This window comes from Rhipicephalus microplus, chromosome 1, assembly GCF_043290135.1.
Source record: "Rhipicephalus microplus isolate Deutch F79 chromosome 1, USDA_Rmic, whole genome shotgun sequence".
Lineage (NCBI taxonomy): Eukaryota > Metazoa > Arthropoda > Arachnida > Ixodida > Ixodidae > Rhipicephalus > Rhipicephalus microplus.
In genome coordinates, this window is record NC_134700.1 from 265,370,484 (window position 1) to 265,395,529 (window position 25,046).

Below are 25,046 nucleotides of genomic sequence, written 5' to 3' on the forward strand. Positions count from 1 at the left end.
GCCCCTAGAAAATTGCTGTGCAGACCTCCGTGTGTGTAGAGGTGTTGTGTGGGGCAGCCTCCAGCGTGCTGCCCGTGTTTTCAATCGCACTCCTGGAAAAATGGCGGACGTACTAGATCTCGATGGCGGCGCAGAAGAATTCGAAGTTGATGAGGAAGGAGACCGTGAGTAATGAATTATTTTCAACGCGAGAGTCGCTTGGAGACTTGGGCTCAGTTTATTGTTTGCGAGACCTTGGTTTATTGTTCTTTCAGCGACTGAGGCAGGGAAACTTTCGTGCTCGCGCATTGCTGGGCTCGAAGCTTACTGCATTATTCCGCAGCATCCTTTGCGTTGCTTTGTTTATTGCTGCGAGGTGACGGTACTGTGGCCGGCATGCTTACAACCCGGTTAGCCATGGTGTTACTAATAGAACAGCGGCGTCGCCAGTTTGGCACTTGCTTGGAACCTCCGCAACTTCTGATTGCGCACGCACGGCCCGACTGGTCGCTTCTGATTAAAAAAAGTGATGAATGAGTTTATTTGGTTATCCTTCATTGTTTTCGCGCTGTTAACGAAGCGCTGTTGGGGACTTGGTGAAGGCTTGTAGTGAACGACGACATAATTTCACACGCTGAAGCTTTTTGCAGAGGATCCTGTCGCCGTATGGTGGCTGCGTACGCTTTCACAGGCTGCATCTGCTATTTCCTCTCGTGTTTCAATACGAGCCTAGCTAGCATGCGGTACGACCACATGTGGTATCGTTGCGGCGTTGGTCTTTGCATACTTTTGGAGAATACGGCGGGCTCATTTACCGATTGTGTCGGTTCAGAGAGCGTCAGGTTCGTCGCAGTTCTGGTTTGCCGACATGTTGATTGACTCTTTCAATGCGATTGCCTTTAACGGGCTTTCCGTGAATTTTGGCGATGGTGCCGTCGTTGACCAACCATAGGCTTTGTTTGTGAGTGAAAATTCAAGACGGAGGCAAATAAACAACAATAAAATATCTTCGGTTGGAGTAAGGATCCAACTCACGACTTCCGCGCGGCAAGCCGCTATTCTACCACAAAGGAACGCCAGCACTTGAAACTTCTTAAAGTAAACGCTACAAGAATGTCATGTTGTGAGAGGAGTCTCATTAATGCACGTAATGTGTCGTGGATGCTTCGCCAATATGCAAAAGAAAAAAAATTAGGTGTAGTAGGCACTTCGCTACTGTACTTGCAGTAGGCATTATAGGATAGTTTGAACTGGCACATGTAGAAACGTTCCTTTCCTTGTGGCACAGTTAAAGTTTTCAAGTTAAAGTTTTCAAGTTCAAGTTTATTCAACAACAATGTCAGTTTACAGAAAAGTGCGTACAGTATTGGTAATACACACAAAGAGCCCCAAAGTTAGAAACTGTCAGGGGGGCTCCCATACATGATGTTAACAGGAGAAGAAACAAAATATACAACATTCAGTTGTTACGGTATCTTCAGTAAGAGAAAAAAAAGCACAGTGTGAAAAAACGAAAATAGAATATACATATATGTTTAGCAAGGCAAAAAAAAAAAAAAACTTTGAAGAACAAACAAGCGCAAGTTACACTACAAAACGTAAGGCCAATATAACATGTTGCATTTGTTATCGATACATTAAAATCAGTTGCTAAGATGAAGACAACTGTTGCAAAAAATATTTCGCTTGGTTTTTGAATGCATGTTCTGTGGTTGATGATTTTATTACATAAGGAAGGGAATCCCACGGCTTGATTCCCGTAAATGTGGTAGTGAACTTGCCGTAGTTTGTGCAAACTTTAGGCAGAAGGCAGTTATCAAGCTCAGAAAACCCAGTAATATTATTCTTTAGAAGGCTTTTCACGACAATGCCATCTATATGCACATTACCGCAAAAAAGCTTATACATGACAATTGATAACTTCAGCTGAAAGAGGTGATAAAGAGGATGTATATTTAAATTCTGATAAAGTGGCGTTGCATTGGTTAAAAAATGGCTGAAAGTCTAGAGTCCGAAGTGCTTAATTCTGTAGGCGTGTTAGTTGGTTGAGGTGGGTCAAATGTGTGTTACCCCAGTTCAAGGTGATGTGCTCAGGGCCCGATCACGCTATCGCGTTCTACTCCTGAAGTTTAATGTGAACCGCCCTCCAACCTTTTTGTTATCTTTGGGATGACATATCGTAACACTGAGGCAAGCTGATACATCATATTCAATCATTTCTTTTATAGTGAAGCATACGCACTAACGCGTATGCGCCTTCTAAAAAGAATGAAAAACCTCGTGCTCTGATTGCACGAGAACTTGGGTCGCCGTTGCCAGACTTGTCGTACGGCCATTTTTCGTTGCGACATCGTTGCGACTTCTCTGGTTCAATAAACGTTATCATATTTGGTGGAGGCTACTGAGATCCCCAAGCAGACCTGGAGCTCCGCTCTCGCAAGTTGCTGGAGAGACCACCGCTAAACATGACTGACGCAGTCGCCAACCAGCCCAGCCAGCACCACCGGCTGTCCCGTCTACCTGCCCCAGCGCTACTCGCCAACGGGACCCACCAATCTTCAGCGACAGTGGTGAGCAAAACGTCGAATACTGGCTCTCCTTGTACGAACGCGTAAGCGCCAGCAACAAGTGGGACGACTCTAAGCTCGCCTACGTTATCTTTTACTTGGCAGACTTGGCTAAGCTTTAGTTCACCAACCGCGAAACCGCCATCGCCAACTGGTCCTCCTTTAAGACACTCGTGACTGAAGCGTTCGGCCGACCAGAGGTCCGCAAGCTCCGCGCTGACGAGCGTCTGTGCCACAGAGCCCAGCAGCCTGGCGAGACGTTTACTAGTTACATAGTAGACGTGTTCGACCTCTGCAGGCGTGTGAATCCATCTGTGCCTGAAGGAGAGAAAATTCGGCATTTCTCAAGGGCATCGAGGATGGCGCATTCCAGATGTTGCTAGCGAAAAGCCCGACCACGGTGGCAATCCTCGTAAGCCTCTGCCAGAGCTTTGATAAATTGTGCCGTCAGCGTTCCATCGCCCGACAGAGTGTCCCACCGCCGGATTCGATCTTGGCCGTCGCACTCGCAAATGCCAACGTTCGCCAAGAAAGTCTGTCCAACCAGATCAAAGACTTCATCAGGGAGGAAGTCGCCCGACAGCTCTCCCTGCTGCCGCATAGCGGCGTGCCGACCGCAAGCCTGCCTTCGACACTGCAGCAGGCCATACGCACTGAAATTTGCGATGTCCTCCCTATAGTGCAGGTCCCTTACCCATGCACTTCAGTAGCACCTAATCTCTCAGCTGTCGGCTATGCACCACCTTCACCTCTCAGCTACGCAGCTGTGGTCGCGCGGTCCGCACCGCATCCAGTCGCCTTATCGACTCCACCTCCTCCGGCCTCGCCTCCAGTTTACAGGCCCCCACCTCGCTTTTTCCGTCGATCTAATGAGTGCCACACCTAAGACAATCGTCCTATCTGCTTCCCCTGTGGCATCGCTGGCCACATTGCACGCTTCTGCCGCCGTCGCCCCACACCTGCAAATGCATACTTCGGAACTCCTACCTACGCGCCGCAGCAGGCCACCGCGTCTGCATATGAACAGAGGCACTCAGACTCGGATCGCTGCCCATCGACTGCTCGTTTCCCATCCCCTCATCGCCGATCGCCATCGCCTATGCGTCGTCGACCACCTCCTGAGGAGGGAAACTAATCAGTGCAGTTCCGGAGGCAAGAACTGCAACTTGTGCGCAATTCCCAAGGCCTCCGTTTTTGCCGCAAAATGTTGTTGATGTCGATGTTGAGGGAGTCGCCACATTAGCGTTAATTGATACCGGGGCCGCGGTTTCTGTGATGAACGCCAAATTTTTTCGGAAACTGAAGAAAGTGACCCCATCTCTCTGTGGCATGGTGCTGTCCACGGCTAGCGTGCAACGCATTCATCCCTCGGCTGTGTGTACGGCGCGCGTCATCATCCAAGACGTTTTGTACGTCGTACAGTTTTTTCTTCTGCCATCTTGCTCTTATGACCTTATCCTCGGTTGGGATTTCTTATCACGTCATGAAGCTATCATCGATTGTTCCCGTGCCGAAGTGTCCCTTGTGCCACCATGTGAATTTCCACCACCCGACCGGTCTCCTCGGCTCTGCAAACTCATCGCTGACGACGACATCACCTTGCCTCCGGAAGCTTCGGTCCCTATAAGCCTTTCATGTGTGGCGCAACCTGACGTCACGGTGGTGTTTACGCCATCTCTGTTTTTTACTGAACGCGAGGGCATCATTCTCCCATTTGCCGTTCTTACAATTGCGTCTGGTTTATCCGTAATGCTGGTTACCAACCACTGCAACTACTCCATTGGCTTACTTCGTGGTGAAGCGTTGGGATATGTGCTACCTGTCGACCATATCTATGATATTATTCTTCCCGACGAAACGCTATGTCACATTGCCGCAATCACTCATGCGTCTGAGCCATCAAGTTTGTCATCCTTCGACAATGCTATTGACGCAGACCTTCCACTCTCGCATCGCCGCCAACTTGTTGCTCTCCTTAACAAGTTTCGCTCTTCTTTTGACTTTCAAGAACCTGCTTTGGGCCGCACCATGACTATCACTGATACTATTGACACCGGCTCACATTTGCCTCTGCGACAGCGTCCTTACCGCGTTTCTGCCGAAGAGCGCCGCGTCATTACGGAGCAAGTAGACGACATGCTTAAACGTGGAGTCATACAGCCTTCTCAAAGCCCTTGGACATCACCCGTGGTTCTGGCAAAGAAAAAAGATAGCACTGTTAGATTTTGCGTGGACTACCGCCGCTTAAACAAGATTACGAAGAAAGATGTCTACCCGCTACCACGAATAGACTATGCTTTTGACTGTTTACAAGGCGTCGAGTACTTTACATCCTTGGATCTGTGTTCCGGGTATTGGCAGGTGTCAATGGCTGATTGTGATCGCCCTAAAACAGCCTTTGTAACGCCAGATGGCCTATATGAGTTCAAAGTCATGCCATTTGGGCTCTGCAACGCACCTGCCACATTTGAGCGCATGATCGATACCATCTTGCATGCCCATGAGTGGAAAACTTGCTTGTGTTGCCTGGACGACATCGTAGTCTTTTCATCTGATTTCCCGACACATCTTGTTCGCCTCCACGAGATTCTGACGTGTCTAACTTCTGCAGGCCTACAACTTAACTCCAAGAAGTGCCACTTCGCAGCACAAAAACTAACCATCTTGGGACATGTCAACACAAGAGATGGTGTTCTTCCGAATCCCGATAAGCTTCGAGCTGTCGCTGACTTCCCGTTGCCCACATCACTGAAAGCCCTAAGAAGTTTCGTTGGTCTCTGCTCCTACTTTCGGTGCTACGTGCGCAACTTCGCGTCCATCATCGCACCTGTTACGAGTCTGCTTTCCAACAGCAAAAGTATATCTGCATGGTCACCTGCATGTGATGACGCATTTCACCAGCTGCGCCGCCTGCTGGCCTCACCACCTATTCTTCGTCACTACGACCCCGCTGCTGCCACAGAGATTCACACCGATGCAAGTGGCATCGGTCTTGGTGCATTTTTGGCACAACGGAAAGGCACCCAAGCCGAATACGTAGTCGCCTATGCAAGTCGCGCTCTCAAGAAGGCTGAATTGAATTACTCCGTAACAGAGAAGGACTGTTTGGCCATAATCTGGGCCTTGACGAAGTTTCGCCCGTACCTTTACGGCCGTCCTTTCGACGTGGTCACAGACCACCACGCTCTATGTTGGCTGTCCACATTGAAAGACCCGTTCGGACGCCTGGGACGTTGGACACTTCGATTGCAAGAATACAACATTCGTGTAGTATATCGTTCCGGTCACAAGCATGCGGATGCCGATGCATTTTCGTGATCGCCATCAACCCCAGATGTGGCCTCTCTGTCACCCCTTCTTACCACCTTGTCACTAATAGACACCACTGACATGCTTTCGGAGCAGCGTAAAGATCCATACCTTGCATTGTTACTCGACTACCTTACCGATCCGTCTGCTGTCCCTTCCACGAGAGGGCTACGCCGACAAGCAGCCCACTTTTTTGTGCGAGACAGCATTCTGTACCGCCGCGACTACATGCCTGGTGGTCGGAAGTGGCTCCTTGCTGTCCCAACTCATATGCGCTCTGACATCTGCATGAATTTCCATGCAGACCCCCAAAGTGCTCACGCAGGTGTCCTGAAAACCTACGAAAGGCTGCGTGAACGATATTGCTGGCGAGGAATGTATCGCTTTGTGCAGAATTACGATCAGTCTTGCACCACTTGCCAACAGAACAAGACACCTCCGCAGCACCTTACTGGCATGTTACAGCCGCTCCCATGCCCGGCTCGCCCATTCGACCGCTTAGGTATCGATCTCTATGGCCCCCTCTCATATAGTCGCTCTGGAAACCGGTGGATTATTGTCGGCGTCGATCATCTGACACGCTACGCTGAGACTGCAGCTCTACCGGCAGCGACCGCCCACGAAGTTGCACTCTTCATTCTGCGCAACTTCATTCTGCGCAACTTCATTCTCTGCCACGGGGCTCCACGGGAATTACTCAGTGATAGGGGTCGAGTGTTCCTGTCGGAGGTGATCCAAGCTATTCTCACTGAATGCAACATCATCCACCGGAAATCTACCGCATACCAGCCACAGACGAATGGTCTCACTGAACGGTTCAACCGCACACTTGGCGACATGCTGAGGATGTACACCTCCTTCGACCACCCTAACTGGGACGCTGTATTACCTTTTGTTACCTTCGCTTACAACACCGCGACGCAAGCGACTACCGGTTTTTCCCCATTCTTTCTGTTGTACGGCCGCGAACCATCCCGCCCACTCGACACCATACTCCCGTACCGCCCTGATGCATCGGAGTGCTCCCCGCTTTTGGAAGTCGCCAGATACGCTGAAGACTGCCGTCGGTTGGCTCGGTCTATGACAAGTGAGGCTCAAGGTCTACAAAAAACCCGACATGACGCTCATCGCATAGCACCTACGTTTCGTACTGGCTCCCTCGTGTGGCTTTGGGTGCCCCCGCACGTTCCTGGCCTGTCTTCTAAACTTCTGGCTCGGTACCATGATCCATACCGTGTCATTGACGCAACCTCGCCGGTGAATTACGTCATCGAGCCCCTAACACAATCGCCAGGTTTGCGCCGTCGAGGATGCAAGACCGTACACGTCGACCGTCTCAAGTCCTACTACGACCCCCTCATTGTGCCTACTCCCTGAGTCGCCAGGATGGCTACTCTTCACCCTGGGGGGTATTGTCGTGGAGCATACGCACTAACGCATATGCACCTTTCAAAGAGAACGAAAAACCCCGTGCTCTGATTGCATGAGAACCTGGGTCGCCTTTGCCAGACTTGTCGTACGGCCATTTTTCGTTGCGACATCGTTGCGACTTCTCTGGTTCAATAAACGTCATCACACTTTGTTTTGTTTTTAAACAATAGCTTTAGAAGCAACATCGACATAGTCACGGGTGAGTGCGGCGAGTTGGGCAGGTTGGTAACGATGCATGACTAAGAAATCTTAGCGCCACAGAACGGAAACAAAAGAAAGAAACGTAGACAACACGAGCGCTATATTGTCTAGCGCTCGTGTTGTCTACGTTTCTTTCTTTTGTTTCCGTTCTGTGGCGCTAAGATTTCTTAGTCATGCATAGTCACGGGAGTGAACACAGCACCTTTTATTGCAAGGAGTACTGTAGAAATGTCAAAACGACACTGGCGTGGATGCCAGATTTGTACATATGGTCTAACATCTGACATTACAAACTGCTACTCTCATGCCTTTCAAGAATGCATAGAGCATTAAATAAATTTTTTTTTTTGCAATGTGAAACTGAAATATGAGGCAAATAGTTCTGGGTATCTGGGAAAAAGTTTGGTCACTTGGCGTTCTGTTACGTGTCCTGAATCGAAGTACATGCATTTCTACATTTAACTTCTTTTAATGTGCAGCAACTGTGGCCTAGAATAGAACTCTCGACCTCACACATGGGAATTTTATAGCCACTAAAATACTGCACTGTGATTACATGCCAATCTATATATTTACGACTTGTAAATTTGAGCAGATGGTCATAGACTTACTTTCAATTCATTTTAATGTTCTCAAAGACATCAATAATGATACCTCGAAGAGGTATCATTAACCCAAGAGTATCATAACCCTTAAGGGGTATTATTACTGGTGGATTTTACTTAGCTGAATTAAAATGGCTGAGTTGGAGCACTCGGCTCTGGCATAGAGCAACATTTCCTGATCGGTGACTGGAACATAGCTTGAGCCGCTGAAGCAATGCGAAAGTGGAAAGTCTATCTATCAAGTTTCGAGTTGTCGTGAGTACAGTGCATACATTCTAGCTATTCTTTCCCATTTATAAATTCTGTTGAATCCTTGCTTGTGCATGGCAGTTTCAGCATCACTGCCACTATCTGATCAATCACTCATGCAGGAACATGCTCATGACTTGGGGCTGTCGCTCTCGAGTAGCAGAAATAATGCCACACAATTTGCCGACTGGCCCATGTCGTTCGTCATTACCACCAAAACATGGGTGGGTGGATAAGGCTGTACCCTTTTTATTGGGCAGTGGTTGACACCACTGAGGCGTGATATATAGTGAAGTTAAGTACTAGTACTATGCAGTGAACCAACTACTGGCGACGCCCCCAAGCAGACAAACGTGTTAAAGGGAGTACGTCACGGCGAGTTCCTGTCCACTTCGTCGATCTCGGTGCAGCAGCTCCTGCTACACAGAGCGACTTCCACTCTGAATCCACTCCAACTATCTGTCAGCTTTCTATCATTAGTCAGGAAGGAAATTATATTTAAAATTATGTATTTTTAAAGCATTGTTGAACTTGAGCATCTGCTGTTTTAGGTAATGCTGGTAACTGTTTAATGTTCTTTTTACTGGCTCCAAAGTACTATTTTTATTGAGGTATAGAATGGCTGGTGTAAATTATAGTAATTGTGCCATGTCATCTTTGGAATTTATGCATATTAGTATATGCTAAATTTCCTTGTTCAATGCTTCTAATTTTTTATGTAGAGTCGTTTAAAGGTGCTGATTCATTTATCCATTTTAGAGAGTGTGCAGAAGCTCAAAGAGCGGGCCCGTAAGAGGAAAGGCCGAGGATTTGGTTCAGGTATGCAGCATCAAAGTTCTGTGCACCTTTTCATTTGTTGCCTGTAGCTTTGTGTTAGCTGAACGACCTTTATTAATGACCTCTTGCAGAAGGAACTGCCAGAGAGGAGATACACGAATATGATGCCATGGACACAGATGATAATGACGAACCGGGCCCTCAGAGGTGTAAGTACTCGTTGTGAAGTGATTTATTGACAAAGATTTTATCTGCCGAGATTCAGCTTTGTAGCATCCGGATAAACTAAAGCAGCAATTTCGAACATATTGAAGAGAGTTGAGAACAGATCCTCTAAAGCCCTTTACTGAACCGGTGTTTCTTTGTGTGTCTGACCTTTTCTCTGGTGGGAGATCAGGTGCGATGCCAGTGGGGCGGGGGGGGGGGGGGTAAGGGGGTAACAACATCACAATGTTGTTGTCTGCAACCCCCTCCTCCACCACTCCTTTCCCCTTTGAAGGAACTTATTGGTTGCCAGGACCCCCTCATAGGCAAAAATATCCTGGCACCGCAGCTGTTATGGATGTTGTACCTTTATGAATTAAGCTCAACTTGCCAGGAGTAGGTTCTGCAATGCTTGGCATGCTTACCTTTTTGTATGCTGCTCGAAGTGACTGGTTGGCGTTTTTTTTTTTTTTTTTCATACATTGCAGCGGTTGAAGGCTGGATTTTGTTTGTAACTGGTGTGCACGAAGAAGCACAGGAAGATGACATCTACGAGAAGTTTGCCGAGTATGGGGAGCTTAAGAACCTGCACCTTAACCTTGATCGCAGGACAGGTTTCCTCAAGGCAAGTTGTTTCTGATTTGGTTGTTGATAATATGGAAGAAAAAAAATTGCCAGTTTCTTTAGAGCTTTGGTGCTGGCTCGGAGTTTTTAAAATTCCATGACAGCCCCAAAATGTAGTTTTTCATCTATAAAATAGAGTAATCTTGAATGTCCTCTTGAGGCACAGGTACTGAGACTAAAACTTGGTATTATTTTTGCATTGCCCATACGGACTGCCCGTTCATTGTAGTGCAGATACTGTTGAACCCCTATATAGGAGACACTGATATAACAAATGGGTATAAGAGATACCAGTGTGCCTACACCTACTGGTTGATAAGAAAATGCATATGAGGTACCCTGCTTATAAGAGACATCTCATATAAAAGACGAGCATTGCCGTCTGGAGCATGCCTCTTATAAAGGGGTTTAACTGTATTCTTCAGCCCCGCCGTGGTGGTCTTGTGGCTAAGGTACTCGGCTGCTGACCCGCAGGTCGCGGGTTCGAATCCCGGCTGCGGCGGCTGCGTTTCCGATGGAGGCGGAAATGTTGTAGGCCCGTGTGCTCAGATTTGGATGCACGTTAAAGAACCCCAGGTGGTCTAAATTTCTGGAGCCCTCCACTACATCGTCTCTCATAATCAAATGGTGGTTTTGGGACGTTAAACCCCACATATCAATCAATCAATTAACTGTATTCTTCAGTTCACAGGGAAATAGTTTGCTGACTTTGATTAATCATCTTGTAACTTAACTTATGACAGCATACATAAAAAAGGGTTAAATGGATACAAAGATGGACGTTGATGTAAGCGCTGAGGTCTATGTCAATTTTTATGGGCCTGGTTCCTTCTTGTTTTTGATGTATGCTGCACATGCTGCCCTAAGCTATCACGAGCCAATCATCTGATCAGTGCGTCTTAAGTTATATGTTAAGTATATATTTCTTTTATTTCACCGGTATTCATTTACAGTAAAAGCTCATTAATTCAAACCCATAGGGGATAATGACATTGTTCAAATTAAGCAGAGTTCGAATTAGGGTGCAGGTGCTGAACAGACGTCACGCCCCACTGTGCGGAGAGAACCCACAGAGGCCACCTTTGGACTAGTTCCCTCAAGCTAGGCGATACTGCACATTTGTAGCAGGTAATTTCGTAAATAAAGTTCATCCTCTAACAGCAAACATAACCGGAAACAAGCAGCGACTTGCATTCACATGAGCTGCGAGCCTGAAAGCCCAAAATATACGAAGCTATTGGTGCTCAACACACGTTCATTTACATGGCAGAGTTAACAAATCGAAATTTAGTCTTTTTTTCCTTAGTTTATTGAAACCAACATTGTCACGTATAAAGGCAAACAAACATTGCCTGACTGGGCCATGCCACCCATACAGCTGTAGCAGCTTAAGACAAATGGCGTCTATAACCATAAAAGCATTCATGGAAATCAATCGCTACACTTGTTTTACACAGATGAAAGTAATGAGTAATTTTGGTGGACATTATGGCTCGAATTATGATCATTCAGGGCAGATTTCTGCGAGAATGGTCAGAAGCCAGATGGCTCCCAGTTTGAATTAACTGTTGTATAAACTGAAGCGTTCGAGTTGTTCAGAGTTTTTCTCCATAGAAACACATAGGGCCGCCCTGCCACGGTGGTCTAGTGGCTAAGGTACTCGGCTGCTGACCCGCAGGTCGCGGGATCGAATCCCAGCTGCGGCAGCTGAATTTCCGATGGAGGTGGAAATGTTGTAGGCCCGTGTGCTCAGATTTGGGTGCACGTTAAAGAACCCCAGGTGGTCTAAATTTCCCGAGCCCTTCACTATGGCGTTTTTCATAATCATATCGTAGTTTTGGGACGTTGAACCACACATATTAATCAAACCCCACATATCACTCAAACACATAGGGCTGTGCTGGGACCAGGGTGTCAGTTCCAATCAACTGTAAGTTCAAATGAACCAAGTTCAAATTAACAAGCTTTTACTGTACTCATGTTAACCTTGGATCGACAACTACTCATTGCCACATAATGACGACAGTGCTGTGGTACTTAACAGGCCCTTCAACTGGCCATGATATATTCAAAGGGCCGTGACATTGATGAAAGCAGCAGTCAGTGTGTCCCAGTTGAAACTCTTTGTTTGCCTGAACTTGTGGCCGGGAAACTGAAAGTCAAACTGCAGCTAGCAACGTACACTGTGCACTGATACACTGATGGCAGCAAACAAAGTGTCGGCATTTATACATGTGGCGTCAAATATTTGAACGCTGGTGGCCGAACTTGTTTCAGAATAAACTTGGCTATTCGCGTTTGAGCGCTCAAGCCGTACAATTGACCAGAAAACTATCTAGAATGCTCTCGGACATTCTGGCGCTGATTGTGCAAGGCAGTAAAAGCAAGTGCAATACACTGGCAACATGAAACATAGAAAGGAGTGTGTGTGGCAATGTATTTTTTAACATTTCGAGCAAACATGAGTATTGAGTTCATAATGCCACCATGATTAGCAGTGCCAGAAGTTGGGTGCGGCACAAAATAGAGAAAACAATTCGATGCTGCCCTCTGGGCGTTTCAGTATATCCGAAGTTGGTTGTGCCATGATCAGGAAAATGTGGTCACGTCAGCTACAGCAAAAGCTTGTTTGTAAGCCTGTAGCTGCTTTTCGTCCTTGCCTGCTTTTCGTCCTCGCCTGGCAAGGAGGAATACAGCAAAGTCTTCTCATAATAAGATAATGGATGTAGCGATGAACAATTTCACGGCACCGTGCACTTTTACTGCCTGCCTTCTATAGTGAAATATGTATGCCTTCTGTCTGCCTTTTATAGTAAAATAAACTGCTTGTTAGATTCCCCAGTGCAGCGATTTTGTATATAGCGATTGAATCTGGCTACAGCACGGGCATTAAATGTTGTTCGGCGCTGACCATGCTGACATTATGCGCTGTGATTCGCCTTGCACTTTGTCTGCATTCTCAGAAAGCTGGTTGGCTGCACTGCTTATGAGGTAGCGAGAGGAGGAAGTGCTTTCCTTCCAAACATCCGATGTGATGCCAGGAGAAACCTGCCAAGTGCCTGAGGATAATAGGGTGCCTGAGTTGTGGCTGGTGCCTATATAGAAGATGTGTCGGGTCTGGCCAAGTTTCTTCGTGCAGACGATGTTGTGGAAACATCTAAGTGGTTCAATGATGAGGGGATCATCACATGTATGCGTACTGCTATCTTAAGTTATATGCTAAGTATATATTTCTTTTACTTCACTGAGAGCGACGACTCCAATGATGCGGTTTAGCAGCCAACCTAGGTATTGTCACTGCAAAAGACCCAGCAGGTGGTACAGTCGCTGTGGGACTTTGTTTTCGTGAAAGACGTCCCGTTCAGCTATGTGGAGCACCTAGACGCTATTGAGAAAGATGTGCGCCAGCTTCACATTAAGCAATCAAAGCCGACAGACTATGTCTCTTCTACAAACAAGTACATGGTTGCACTACCCGACATTCATGCAAATAAGATGTTTTGATCTCCCTTCTGGCTCTTTTTTCTCGACCCGCTTATAACAATCACCGGTTATAACTATGGGAGTTCCTTGGCACTTGAATATTTTTTATTTTTATTTTTTATTTATCATATACTGCGAACCATTTAAGGTCCAAGCAGGAAAGGTACAGCAAGTTCAAAGGTAAAATAAAAGTACAACAAAGTTACAACAAAATTGATACTGGTATACACGAAATGTAAGAAAAACATAGCAATCATCATCAAATTATACTCGTTTCCAGAGGGCTGAGTACACCCACTGCAACACAATCCATAAGCAAAGCACCACACTCTTAGGCACACAACAAATTGTTAAATCAAACAAGTATGTGAAAGCCAGGAAACACAAGGCGCATTTCATGGTGAAAAGGAAAGAAGAGTAGAGTTTCGGGGCAACAAATTCCACTCGGAGATTGATTTCGGGAAAAAAGAGTGTTTGTATAAATTAGTTCTTGCGAAAATTGGCTTGATGCTACAGCCGTTGAAAGGATACTGCAGTGTACTCGGCCTGGGGAGAAATGGGCCAATGAACAGAACATTGCAAAGTAAGAAAGTAAAAATAAGTGGGCGCAATACTTTGCCCGTCAAACTTGTGACTCCCTCTTTACAGCAGCACTTGGCAAAATCCTCACAGTTACATGTTTGTTGTACTCGTGTACAGCTGCAACACCTTAACTAGGTTTTCACGTGTGGGCGGTTTAGAGCTCGACCACTATTCAGTGGCACTTGGCAACAGCATGTTTTTATGTCGAGCGACTGATCTCTGGAAATTACAATTTTTCTATTCTAAAGAAAAATAGAAAATTTGTAAGATGAACTTGCATGAGGTTTCCAGAGTGGAAAAACTAGCTTTTAAAAAGGCCCTGCAACACTTTTCAAGCATGGTCCAAAAACACTGCGGATCGGTTGTAGAGGCTCCCGAGAACACGGGAGCCAAATATAATAGTGCCGCACGGGTCCTGGAATTCACCATAAACTATCCGAGTCAGCTAAAAATTGCCTTCTCTTCTCTCAACAAATGATGGAGGAAGCTCAAAAATCACTCGTAGAAGGCCATATATCAGCCATTGGCTGATTTGAACATAGCGCGCTCGGCTGCTACAGGTATCACCATGAGAGGCCGCGACTTGTCCACGCATGTGCGTGCGATCACACTGAAAAAGTCACGTATTCGAAAAAAAGAGCAAGTGCTCAAGCTCACGAGACGCGCGTGACGCTTTCTTTTTTTTTCCCCATGCGATCTCTTCCTGCTTAGCTTCCAGAAGAGAGAATGCGATTGCGGCGTGCGACAAATCTTTGTAACCCTGCTCGTACTTGACAGATTTTAAAAATTTTCATTTAGTTGAATTCGTGATGCGATAAACTCTTTCAGTGAATTCATTCGATGGTAAATTAAAAAAAGTGTTTTAGGGCCCCTTTAACAAGTGTATAAAGTTACTTGTTGATAACAATCAGTTGCAGATAAGAACATATTGTAGAAATTAAGCATTCTTGGTCTGGCTTTCCGCCAACGTATAAAACATTCAGGTCATTGTTTCTTTTGTACCTAAAATTGGGCAACCAGTGTTTGCAAGCTTATGCTCTACATCATCGATGTTGTGCTGTTGCTGAAATGCACGGCCATCTAGTCATATGTTATTCAGGGAATTTCTGAATGCCGTTTGTCACCACTGAGATCACTGACACTCTTTTCAAGTTTAGCATGTTGTCGGCGAGCAGCACAGGCTCTTTCTACAATCGTTGCATGGGTCTTCATCTTCAATATGTTACTGAAAGCTCAAAAGGGTGCATATGCTTTGTTATATTTTAAAGATAATACCCAAGTTATACTGGCTTTACAATAAGCGCATGCTTGAAATTGAGTTGTTCATTTTTGGGAGATCAGTAAGGTGAAAGAATTTCTATCAAATGGCAAAAGGAACACCCCATAGTGTTGCACAAAGCATGTTTTATGCCATCTTCCAAATTTCTGCTAAACAAATCTGGCAGGTTCATTTTCTCTGTGCATTGAGTTGAGCAATTAATTTGGCCTGGTTGTGTAACCTTATCTTTTAATTGTTAGCTTAGGTGGTAAAGCTCCAGCCTTATTCTTGGGAACAGACTATACAAATCTAAAATGTGCCCACTAAAAGGCCTGTCTTGTTTCTTTTTGCCGGCACTCGGCTACCTCCAAGTTGACGTGATGTCTGTGATAATGCCATACCACATCATGTTGTAGCATGTGTTCTTTTTTTTTAACATTACCATATTTCTTGTTTTGACGTAGGGTTATGCCCTTGTAGAGTACGAGACATTCAAGGAGGCCCAAGCAGCCATTGATTCTCTGAATGGGGCGAAAATCCTGGACCAGGTGATCAATGTGGACTGGGCCTTTGTCAAAGGACCCACAAAAAAGTAAGCAATCGCCTTGGTTTTTCCCTGAAGATTTGTTGCTTCGCTGTGCTCAGTATCAGCACCTCGTTATTTCTAGCCCATTGTTCAGTTGGGCTGCCCGAAAGTGTCTCAACACTTCTACTTTCTACACACCTGCATATTGCGTTAAGGTGGCAATTTGACTTCTGAGTGTTTGCTTCCTTGAATACACAGAATACAGTGTTAAAACAGATTTATATGAAACTCCCATCATGTATTTCTGGGGTCCCCCTCCCCCCATTTTTCCGAGGGATAGAAATTAGGAGTATGGCTTCCACCAATTAAACTCGTATTGCATAGTTCATGTCTCTATCTTCAAAGGCTTTTGCATTTAATGAAGGCAAAGTATGCCTTGAAACTTCCATGTTTGTTGTTGCATTATAATTGTATGATATTTGTCTTATTCAACCTTTATTTTTTATTTTTTTATTTTTATTTATCACATACTGCGGACCAAGTATGGTCCATGCAGGAGAGGGCAATACAGTTCAAAATTCTTGTACATACATACACGTCCGTTGCAGTATACATTCATTGCAGAACAAAATTTATGTACATTAAAAATTCGCGAAAAACAAGGGACAAATACAGGCAAATAAGCAGACTTAAGCGACAAGAAAAGGGTATAGTTTCATCTCGGCGTGTCGAGCATAGGGGAATCATGGGGCAGAGCATTCCAATCAGAGACAGTTCTCGGGAAAAATGAATACTTGTAAATGTTAGTGCGTGCAAATATAGGTGTAATGCTACGACTATGTTTATGACGTGAAGCCCTGGTTGTGTCCTGTGTTATGTAATCTGGTGCATGCAATCCTGATCTGGAAAAGTATAAAAGGCGGAAAAAGTTAAGCCGTGCAGTTTTCCTTCGATCGGCCAAAAGTTGGAGGTTCGCATCCTGCAACAGGGCTGACGGCGAATCGCGACATCTATACCGGTTGTATATAAATCGAGCAGCTAATCGTTGTATTTTTTCTATTTTCTGTATATTACCAGCTGTGTGGGGGTCCCACACAATGCTGGCATATTCAAGAGAAGGACGAACTATGACTTTATAGGCTCTAAGTTTTAGTGAACTAGAAGAACGACCCAATTTATATTTTAGAAAGCCTAATTTTCTCCTGGCAGCAAAACATATACCATCAATATGTGCTGTCCAGCTAAGCTTCGATGTAATCGTTACGCCCAAGTACTTGAATTCTTCTACTTGCCTGATAGCGTATCCACCTACATTATAAGTAAACTCCAGTTTTCGGATTTTGTTACTCAGACATAAATATGCAGTTTTCTCAAAATTAATTACGATTTCCCACTTTTTACACCATTCTTTTATGTAGTTTAAGTTCTCACACAAGTCACGCTGGTCAGAGATAGAATTTATGGTATTAAAAATTATGCAATCGTCTGCAAATAACTTAACAGACACGCCAGGTCGGATGGCTTGAACTAAATCGTTAATATAAATATTAAATAGTATTGGCCCGAGAACTGACCCTTGCGGGACTCCAGATAACACCCCCAAATAACCAGAGGTGAAACCGTTTATATCTACATACTGTTTTCTGTTCGTTAAGTATGCTATGACCCAGTTAATTATTTCCGGAGGAATGCCAATATCCTTCATTTTATCTATTAGCTTGATATGCGGGACCTTGTCAAAGGCCTTGGAAAAGTCCATAAAGATGACATCAACCTGTCCAGACTTGTCCAGAACTTTGGAGAACTCGTTAACAGTTGCTAATAATTGTGTGGTGGTAGATAATCCCCGTCGGAAGCCATGTTGCGTGCTGTGAATTACATTTTTTTGATCAAGAAAAGTATTTATATATTTCGCTATAATATGTTCAAGTAATTTGCAACAAATACAGGTAAGGGAGATTGGTCGATAATTGCTGACTAATAATCTGTTACCTTTCTTAAATACCGGAATTACACGTGCTAGCAGCCAATCGTCTGGCACTGTACTAGTTTTAATCGAAACATCAAATATTATTACTAGGAATCTAGCTATAATTTCAGCATATCTCTTTAGAAAAACAGCTGGGATACCGTCAGGGCCGGTCGATTTTTTTACGTCTAGCCGCAATAATAGTTCTGTCACCCCTTCCAAGGATATATTTATTAGGCTTGAAGGACCTGGCACCGTCATAATACTCAAGTTTTGTGGTCTTGAGGAAACGCTCTGAAAGTAGGAATTAAATGCGTTTGCTATTTTGTTTTTATTTGTGACAGCGGTTTCTCCGTTCATTATTTCATCAGGGATACGGTTGTCTTTGTTTTGTAAGAACTGGTAAAATCTTCGTGGACACTCTGCCGCTTGTTCACTTTTATCACTTGTTCGAAATATGTACTTGGTTTTTGGCAGCTGTAGCAGAAAAAATAGTTATACTACAATCAATACCTTATTGGGGCTTTGCTTTCTCAAGCTCAAGAACAAAACAATTGGTCAGAGTGCCAAGGAATCGCTCTAGCCAGTGGTGCTATCTTTCTTGCTCCAATGTTATTTGCCAAATTGCTAAAGTCTAGTTATTATTGCAAATAATTCATAAGATTATTATACTCAAGTTCATATCAGAATCAATTTATTTTGCAGTGAAGTGCATTGATAACAATAAAATTAACATGATTGTATATCAAATCATTGTGGATATCAAACAGTTATAATACCCATTGAATATATCTGAAAATTTTGTATGGTCAATTTACCTGAATACAGAATTTTTTTGTGATCCCCTTCAGGTTCGATATATCCGGGTGCAACAGTATTATAGAATGTGTGTGTGTCAAGTGCGCTTTTAAAAGGAAAAGGAACTAAAAGGCTTGGTCAATTTGGACTGTTAAATAATGTTTTGGCTGCTCCTGTTGTCATTAGTATTTCCCTTATTGGTTCCTTATAGGAGGGTCAAACAAAGTTGTAAGGTTGATTGCGGAACTTTGTGCAAGAATCTTACCAGCAGATTGTCTGTGTGATGTGCAGATTTCAACTTTTTTTAAATGCGAAGCGTTTTTTAGCGAACTTCGGCGACTTTGAGCGCATCTATCTATCTAGCCACCTACGACATTTAGCTCTCCTGGCCATTTCGATTATGGTATTGATACCAAACTTGGTATGGCATAACATGACTGTATGACAAGCATATTTGACTAGTCATAACATGAAAATTATGACATGTATGCCATGATTTACATTTCATGGTCCTGCTGCTGTTGCGGCGGTTTCATTCACATGACATCTTTCAGAACTGGTATGGTATGACATGATTGCATGGCGAACACAAGGGACAGACCTTAACATGAAAATCAAGACATGCGTGTCATGTAACAACATGACTGCATACGACGCTCATTATGCGCTCATGGCTGTTTCGCTAGTGTCACATAAACCAAATTCAGTATTATGGTACATGAATAGATGACGAAGTTACGGGAGTGGTGCAAACATGATTATCATTAGATGCGTATAATGTAACAACATGACTACAGGCTACACTCATGATGCGCTCGCGGCCGTTTTGCTAGCTTCACACGTACCAAGTTCGGTATTACGTGACGTCTATGGATGACGAAGGCATGTGACAGGTGTGAACATGACAATCTTAAAATAAGTGTCATCTGAGAACACGACTACATGCCACAGTCAAAGCGCCAATACATTTCGACGACGCCGGCGTTCGTTTCGTCGCGTCACAACAGCGTTGCCACGCCAGGCGCCGGTCCTGCCTTATACTTGCAGGTGCGCGCCGCGTTGCTTAGATGCATTTGCGCTTCAGCGCGTTCAGCGTCCCTCTGTCACAAAAACAGGCAGACGCAGGGCTGTCTGGGAGCGCATCGGTGTGAAATGCAGCGCGGTGCATTTCGCACCGGTTGCCGTCATGCCGCGCTATAGTGATGCTGCGCCGACGGATGCCGGTCGCGCCGGGCATCAAACTATAGAATGCTCACGTTTTGCTAATGTAGCGTCGCTGTGCCCAGCGTGCGCGTGCGTCAACGTTACGTTGGAGTATAGTGGGCCCTTCATGATGCCGTCACGGCTGTTTCGTTAGCTTCACATATACCAAATTTGGTGTTACATGACGTCAATGGGTGACGAAGTAGCTCCACATATACTAAATTTGGTATCACGTGACGCGAATAGTTGAAAAAGGTAAACGACACATCCAAACATGATAATCTTGACACGGAAGTCATGTATGGCATAATTTACCTTCAGCTCGTAACGTGCTGATGTTGAAGTGACATATCAACCTTCCTCATTCGTGCGTCACATATCATCGATTCCCACTGTACGTGGGATCTGCCCTTTTTTTTTTTCACTCTTTCTTTTCGGCTACATTAAGCCAGTAAAATTTTCATGAAACTTGCAATGTTAAGTCTCTGGCATCCTTAGGGCATAGGCTTTACTAACTTACTTATCTGTATGTTTTGCGGCCGCATAAGTAGAGTATTTCAGGAGTGGAATTATTCAATGCTAAAGATAGCTGTAGAGGAACAAATGAAACAATAGAAGCCTATTACAATGTTAGAGGTTTTAAGAGGGGCCCTGCAACACTTTTTCAGCGTGTTAGAAGATGCTTGCCGATCAATATTCAAGGCTCCTGAGAACACTCAAGTAAAGCATGACGATGCATAGACCTGGAATTTTAAATTAATTATCTAACTCTGCTAGAAATCGTTCCCTCTTCTCTTAACAATCGATGCCATAAACCTAAAATGACGGAAGTCGTAAGCACAGTCCACAGCTATTGACAGATTTGAGCAATGTGAGCCGCATAGTTATTGCGGCCACTGCCCCCCTTTTTCACTGTCTATCACATTGAAAATAAGCCATCTGTTTGAAGAAAAAAAGAAACGAAAATGTTCAAGGTCATGGTATGCACTTGCAAAAGGGCACATCTTGCTTCCTTGTGTCCTTGTGATCCCCCTCCCGTGTAGATTCAGTGTCCTTGCTGGTACTTTCTCCTCCCTGGGTAGCTTTCAGTGCGCTTGCCGGTACGAAAGGAGACGGGAAGCTCTTAAATATGTGGCAAATCCTTATACAGTAGAATCTCAGTGATACGATTACAGTTGATGCGAATTTTGCGATGATACGAATTTTAAGGTTGCATCAGATAGGGTACATTATATACAATACGCTGCGATTCGGTGTTATACGAATGGTTTCCCCAGCAACTGCAGATGCTACGAATGTGCGATTAACAGCTGTACGCGGCCGGGGCGACGGGGCTTTTCTGTGGGAGGAATGCCCTATCATACATGGCCTCGATGGGAGCAAATGCGGCAAAATTCACCAGGATTTCCCTCACCTCGCCGCCGGAAAACCACACCACGAAAAAATTGGTGCGAGACCGATTTCGCCGCCATGCGATAGCAGATTGCCTTTCTTCTACGGCTTTGGCTGCACCGGCCGCATTAGCTAGCTCTCAAACCTCAAACCACGTGATGTAAACAATCAGCCATACATTTAACATGGCAGCAATGGCATCGGCGGTGGCATGTGTTGCCGCAATCGCTAGCTACCTGCGCACCACAAGATAAATTTCACAGCCTTGAAAAAAAAAAAAAAAAAACTGGTTCATCGAGAACCCGGTTTGAATTAGGATTGCTGCGAACACGGAAGTAGAAGAAAGCAAAGCAGCAGTCAGTTGGCATGCCCCAACGTGTCTCGTTTTTCACTGCCAGCTGAATACGTCGCTGCCGCTGCGTCCGCTCGTGTTGTTTCTTCTGACGTATCTCCCAAAACAACATTTGTAAAAGTGTAAAATATTTCTTTTCGGTGCTTTGCATGCATAGCTAGAACTTGGTACAAATTGTAATGCTAGAAAATAAATTCACAAGCGGTGAAGGTGACGATGGCGGCTGTTCGACGGGCGCGGACGTGGTTTTGAAGCTGCTGTGGCGTTTTCGCTTGCATTCTCCGGTGTGAATTCTCCAGGACTGATATTTTTTCGTGTCAGCTTCGCAGAGCATTTTTCCGGCCGCTTCAGCAGTAAAGCGAGTGAATTTTCAACAAATTTTGCCGCTTTCGCTCCCTTAGATTAGATGCCAAGTGTGAAAGCGCCTGATAGTGCCAGCAACATGAGTGTAGAAACCGCGACACTTTATTGAGAGGCAGTGAAGCAGGAAAGTTCAAATGAACATCATGGACTTTCTTCAGCAAGTAGTTGACCCCAATAAAGTTCTTGTTCATCTTCATAATCAACTTTAACTTGTTTTAGGTTCATACGAATTCGGGACGATACGAATATTTTTCATGCTCCCTTCGAATACAAATCATTGAGATTCTACTTAGCTCAGCATGTACTTGACAGATTCTAAAATTTTCATGGCAGTCATTTTGTCAAGAAGCTCTTTTAATGACGCTGTTTGATGGTTTCTTGAGAAAGTGTTGGAGGGCACCTCTAATGGTAGACACACTGGTTTCTAAGAGTACCATCAGAGTCATTAAGTGGGAGTGAACAAAGGCAGCACAGCATCGAATCGCAGTCTCAACGTGCCATTCGTCAGTGACGAAATATAGGGGCTTTAAAGGACACAGTCAAAATTTGTGACATACTGTGACAGTTGCTGGCGGAACCTCGAAATGGCACACCAAAATGCATTTTTTTGCATGCTTTCATGTTTGCTTAGGTGTCATAATGGCAAGAGTGGTGCTTCTGGTAATATGAGAGAGTAGTGTGCTAATACGAGAGAGTGAGAGAATAAACTTTTTTTGAGCAAGCGCACTGTGCAAGCTGGGCTGCCTCCTTATTCTATATAGCTGCGAGCCTTTGCCATCTCCCGTACCTGTTGAACCAGGCTTCGCTTATTCTTTAGGCCTGGGTCCGATAACTTGGCCTCCCATTGTCTTCAGTTGAATAATCTTTCTATTTTTTGCGTCTCTTTAACTCAGCATTGTGACTTTCATGCTTTTTTGGTGCTGTAATCCTACAGTGTTTTGTTTTTCTAGTCGCCTTCTTTTTTATTGTTGTGTTATTGCATTTCAGAAAAAGAAGCCATCGTCGCAGGGACCGGTCGTCTGATAGGAGGCGCCGTTGAGTCATGCCCAAAGATGATTTCACTTATCTTTTTCCCATGTAATGAGCAAGTTTTTTTTTTAATCCAATAAAACATTGTACTTCTGTCACCTCATATATCATTTATTTTGAGTGGTACTACTTTGTAGACAAGTAAGCAGCAGCGGCACATTTCATACTGCTTTAAGTAGCTCTAGGTACCCGCAAATCTGTACCCCTATAAGATGGTGTCAACTCTTAGATGGGTAGTACCAGTGGCGTAGCCGGGGGTGGTGTACTGTGCTTGTGTCATTCTCCCTCTTTCTCTCCCCACTTTTTTTTTTTCCCATGGTACACAGAGCCCGAAATGACACTCCATCTGTATGGCAGGCCCGCACCTCAGCTCAGATAAAAGTGACACTCTCCTCTGCCCCCCCCTCCTCCTGAAAAACATTCTTGCCTACGCCCTTGGGTTGAACTACACACAAAGAGTATTTTTTTTGGTCACCTTATACCTTTTACCACCATTTGGGGCCGAGTAGTGAAGAATCCTCCTACACCCTTGATAGAATTGAATTATGAACTTTTATTACTTCAAATGTTGGCACTTAATCACTTTTAGGTTGTGTGTACTTAAGCATAGGGGATGGAAGCTTCCAAGACACACTGATTTATACAAGAACTCAAACTAGTATATGCTAAGAAAAGAATGTAATGTGGCAGTTTGTGTATTCAAAGGTCTTCTGGATTACATGAGCATGTGAAATCTAAACAGCCCTGCTGTCAAACATGTTAGTATTTCAAGCTTTCAAAGAATCGAGCCCATCTTGCCCATTAAGTTTTGCTACGATAGTTGAGAACTTTGTGTCCACCCCTGTTGTCACTGTTGACCTTCACTGGTTGATGCTGTTGTCATTTCATTGGCCACGACTAAAGTCCAGTGTGTGAAAACTGCAGTATTGGTGCATAGTTCACTTTAGTGCCTGCTGACCTGCTCACAATAGTTCAACTTCTTTGAGCATGCATTGGTAGTTAACCACTTTATTAAACTCTTATTTTAAGTCTACAGCAGAAGTACTCCGCACCCACTCTGCATTCTTGGCCACAATGGTCATTGTGGGATTTTTTTGTAAGTGATCTATACGTGGCAGCTCTAATAAGAATTGCGTTTGTTTTTCCTTGCCGAAATGGCAACAGGTCAAACTGCAGTGCTAGTTCAGGCTGATTTCGCAACTTTTCGCTAGTGGTCTTTGTTCACACGACCACACAGAATTGAGTGTCTGCAGGATTTTGTCTTTGTGGTGCAAACTACCTCAAGACAATACTGCTGCACAGCGGCTAGTGTAGGGGAAGAGAAGAGTACCGACGTAGCTTGGGCGAGGGCAAGTCCCCATTTGCGCTGCACCCCTGCTGATGCCCATGCCCACAGACGCTGGAAACCAGCTCTCAAGTTTCTCAAAAGGTGCTAGGATGGGACATGGAAAAAAGCAATAAAGCTAGCCCTGGTCTTGGCTTCTTTTCATGTTCCATCTTAGCATTCTATTTTCATAAACCGAGTATGCAGCAAGAAGCTCTCATTAATATTCTATATCAAACAACTCTATAACAGTCTTTAGATCACTGCTGGAGACACTAACCACTCGGCTATCGTAGAACACTTACGCTTAGGTATTTGCGCCCATTAAGTCATCTGTTAATGTGTTTGGAAGGTCTCGGGAGTATTGGACAAAGTGTCTCTCTTTTATACATATAAGAATTTTTTTTATAAACGGTACATACCTTCCGAAGAATGTGTTTTTAGGAGATGGCTATGGCCACTGTGAGAGTCCGTTACCATCATAGCGAATGAGCTGACAGATTCAGAAATCGCTGAAGGCAACTACTTTGTGATAGGTAGGCTTTCTTCGCGTCTTTGTCCCACATGGCAATGACATGCAAGCTTAGACGTAATGCACCACTTTTACATTCTGTAGAGAACCAGAGCTTTGATTTGCAACATCTGAAGAATAACTATAAGTACTATAGCTATACATAGATACAATTAAAGGCCAACTACAACGAAATTTTACTTGGGCAGAAAAAGCCATGAATACGTAGTATATATATGGTAAGTTACGATAATGACAGTGAAAAATCCGTAGATGCGTATTCATTTTATATTTGGTGCTCTAACTGCAA

At 44.5% G+C, this 25,046-nt stretch overlaps 1 protein-coding gene across 1 annotated transcript; it reads left to right on the top strand.

The window, feature by feature from the left end:
* Positions 1-22,999, top strand: LOC142815936 (RNA-binding protein 8A-like). Its single transcript, XM_075894164.1, has 6 exons — positions 1-164; positions 9,101-9,160; positions 9,250-9,327; positions 9,811-9,947; positions 15,734-15,861; positions 22,860-22,999. Exons 1-6 carry the CDS (start codon positions 101-103, stop codon positions 22,909-22,911), a joined length of 519 nt encoding a protein of 172 aa, XP_075750279.1. The 5' UTR covers positions 1-100; the 3' UTR covers positions 22,912-22,999.
* The last annotated feature ends 2,047 nt before the right edge of the window (positions 23,000-25,046 follow it).

Excerpts from the sequence above, each read along its gene's own strand:
- LOC142815936 (XM_075894164.1), top strand. The coding sequence starts at position 101 with ATGGCGGACGTACTAGATCTCGATGGCGGCGCAGAAGAATTCGAAGTT. Across the intron at positions 9,948-15,733 it reads GCAGGACAGGTTTCCTCAAG|GGTTATGCCCTTGTAGAGTA; the intron begins GCAAGTTGTTTC and ends GTTTTGACGTAG. Across the intron at positions 15,862-22,859 it reads GTCAAAGGACCCACAAAAAA|AAAAAGAAGCCATCGTCGCA; the intron begins GTAAGCAATCGC and ends ATTGCATTTCAG.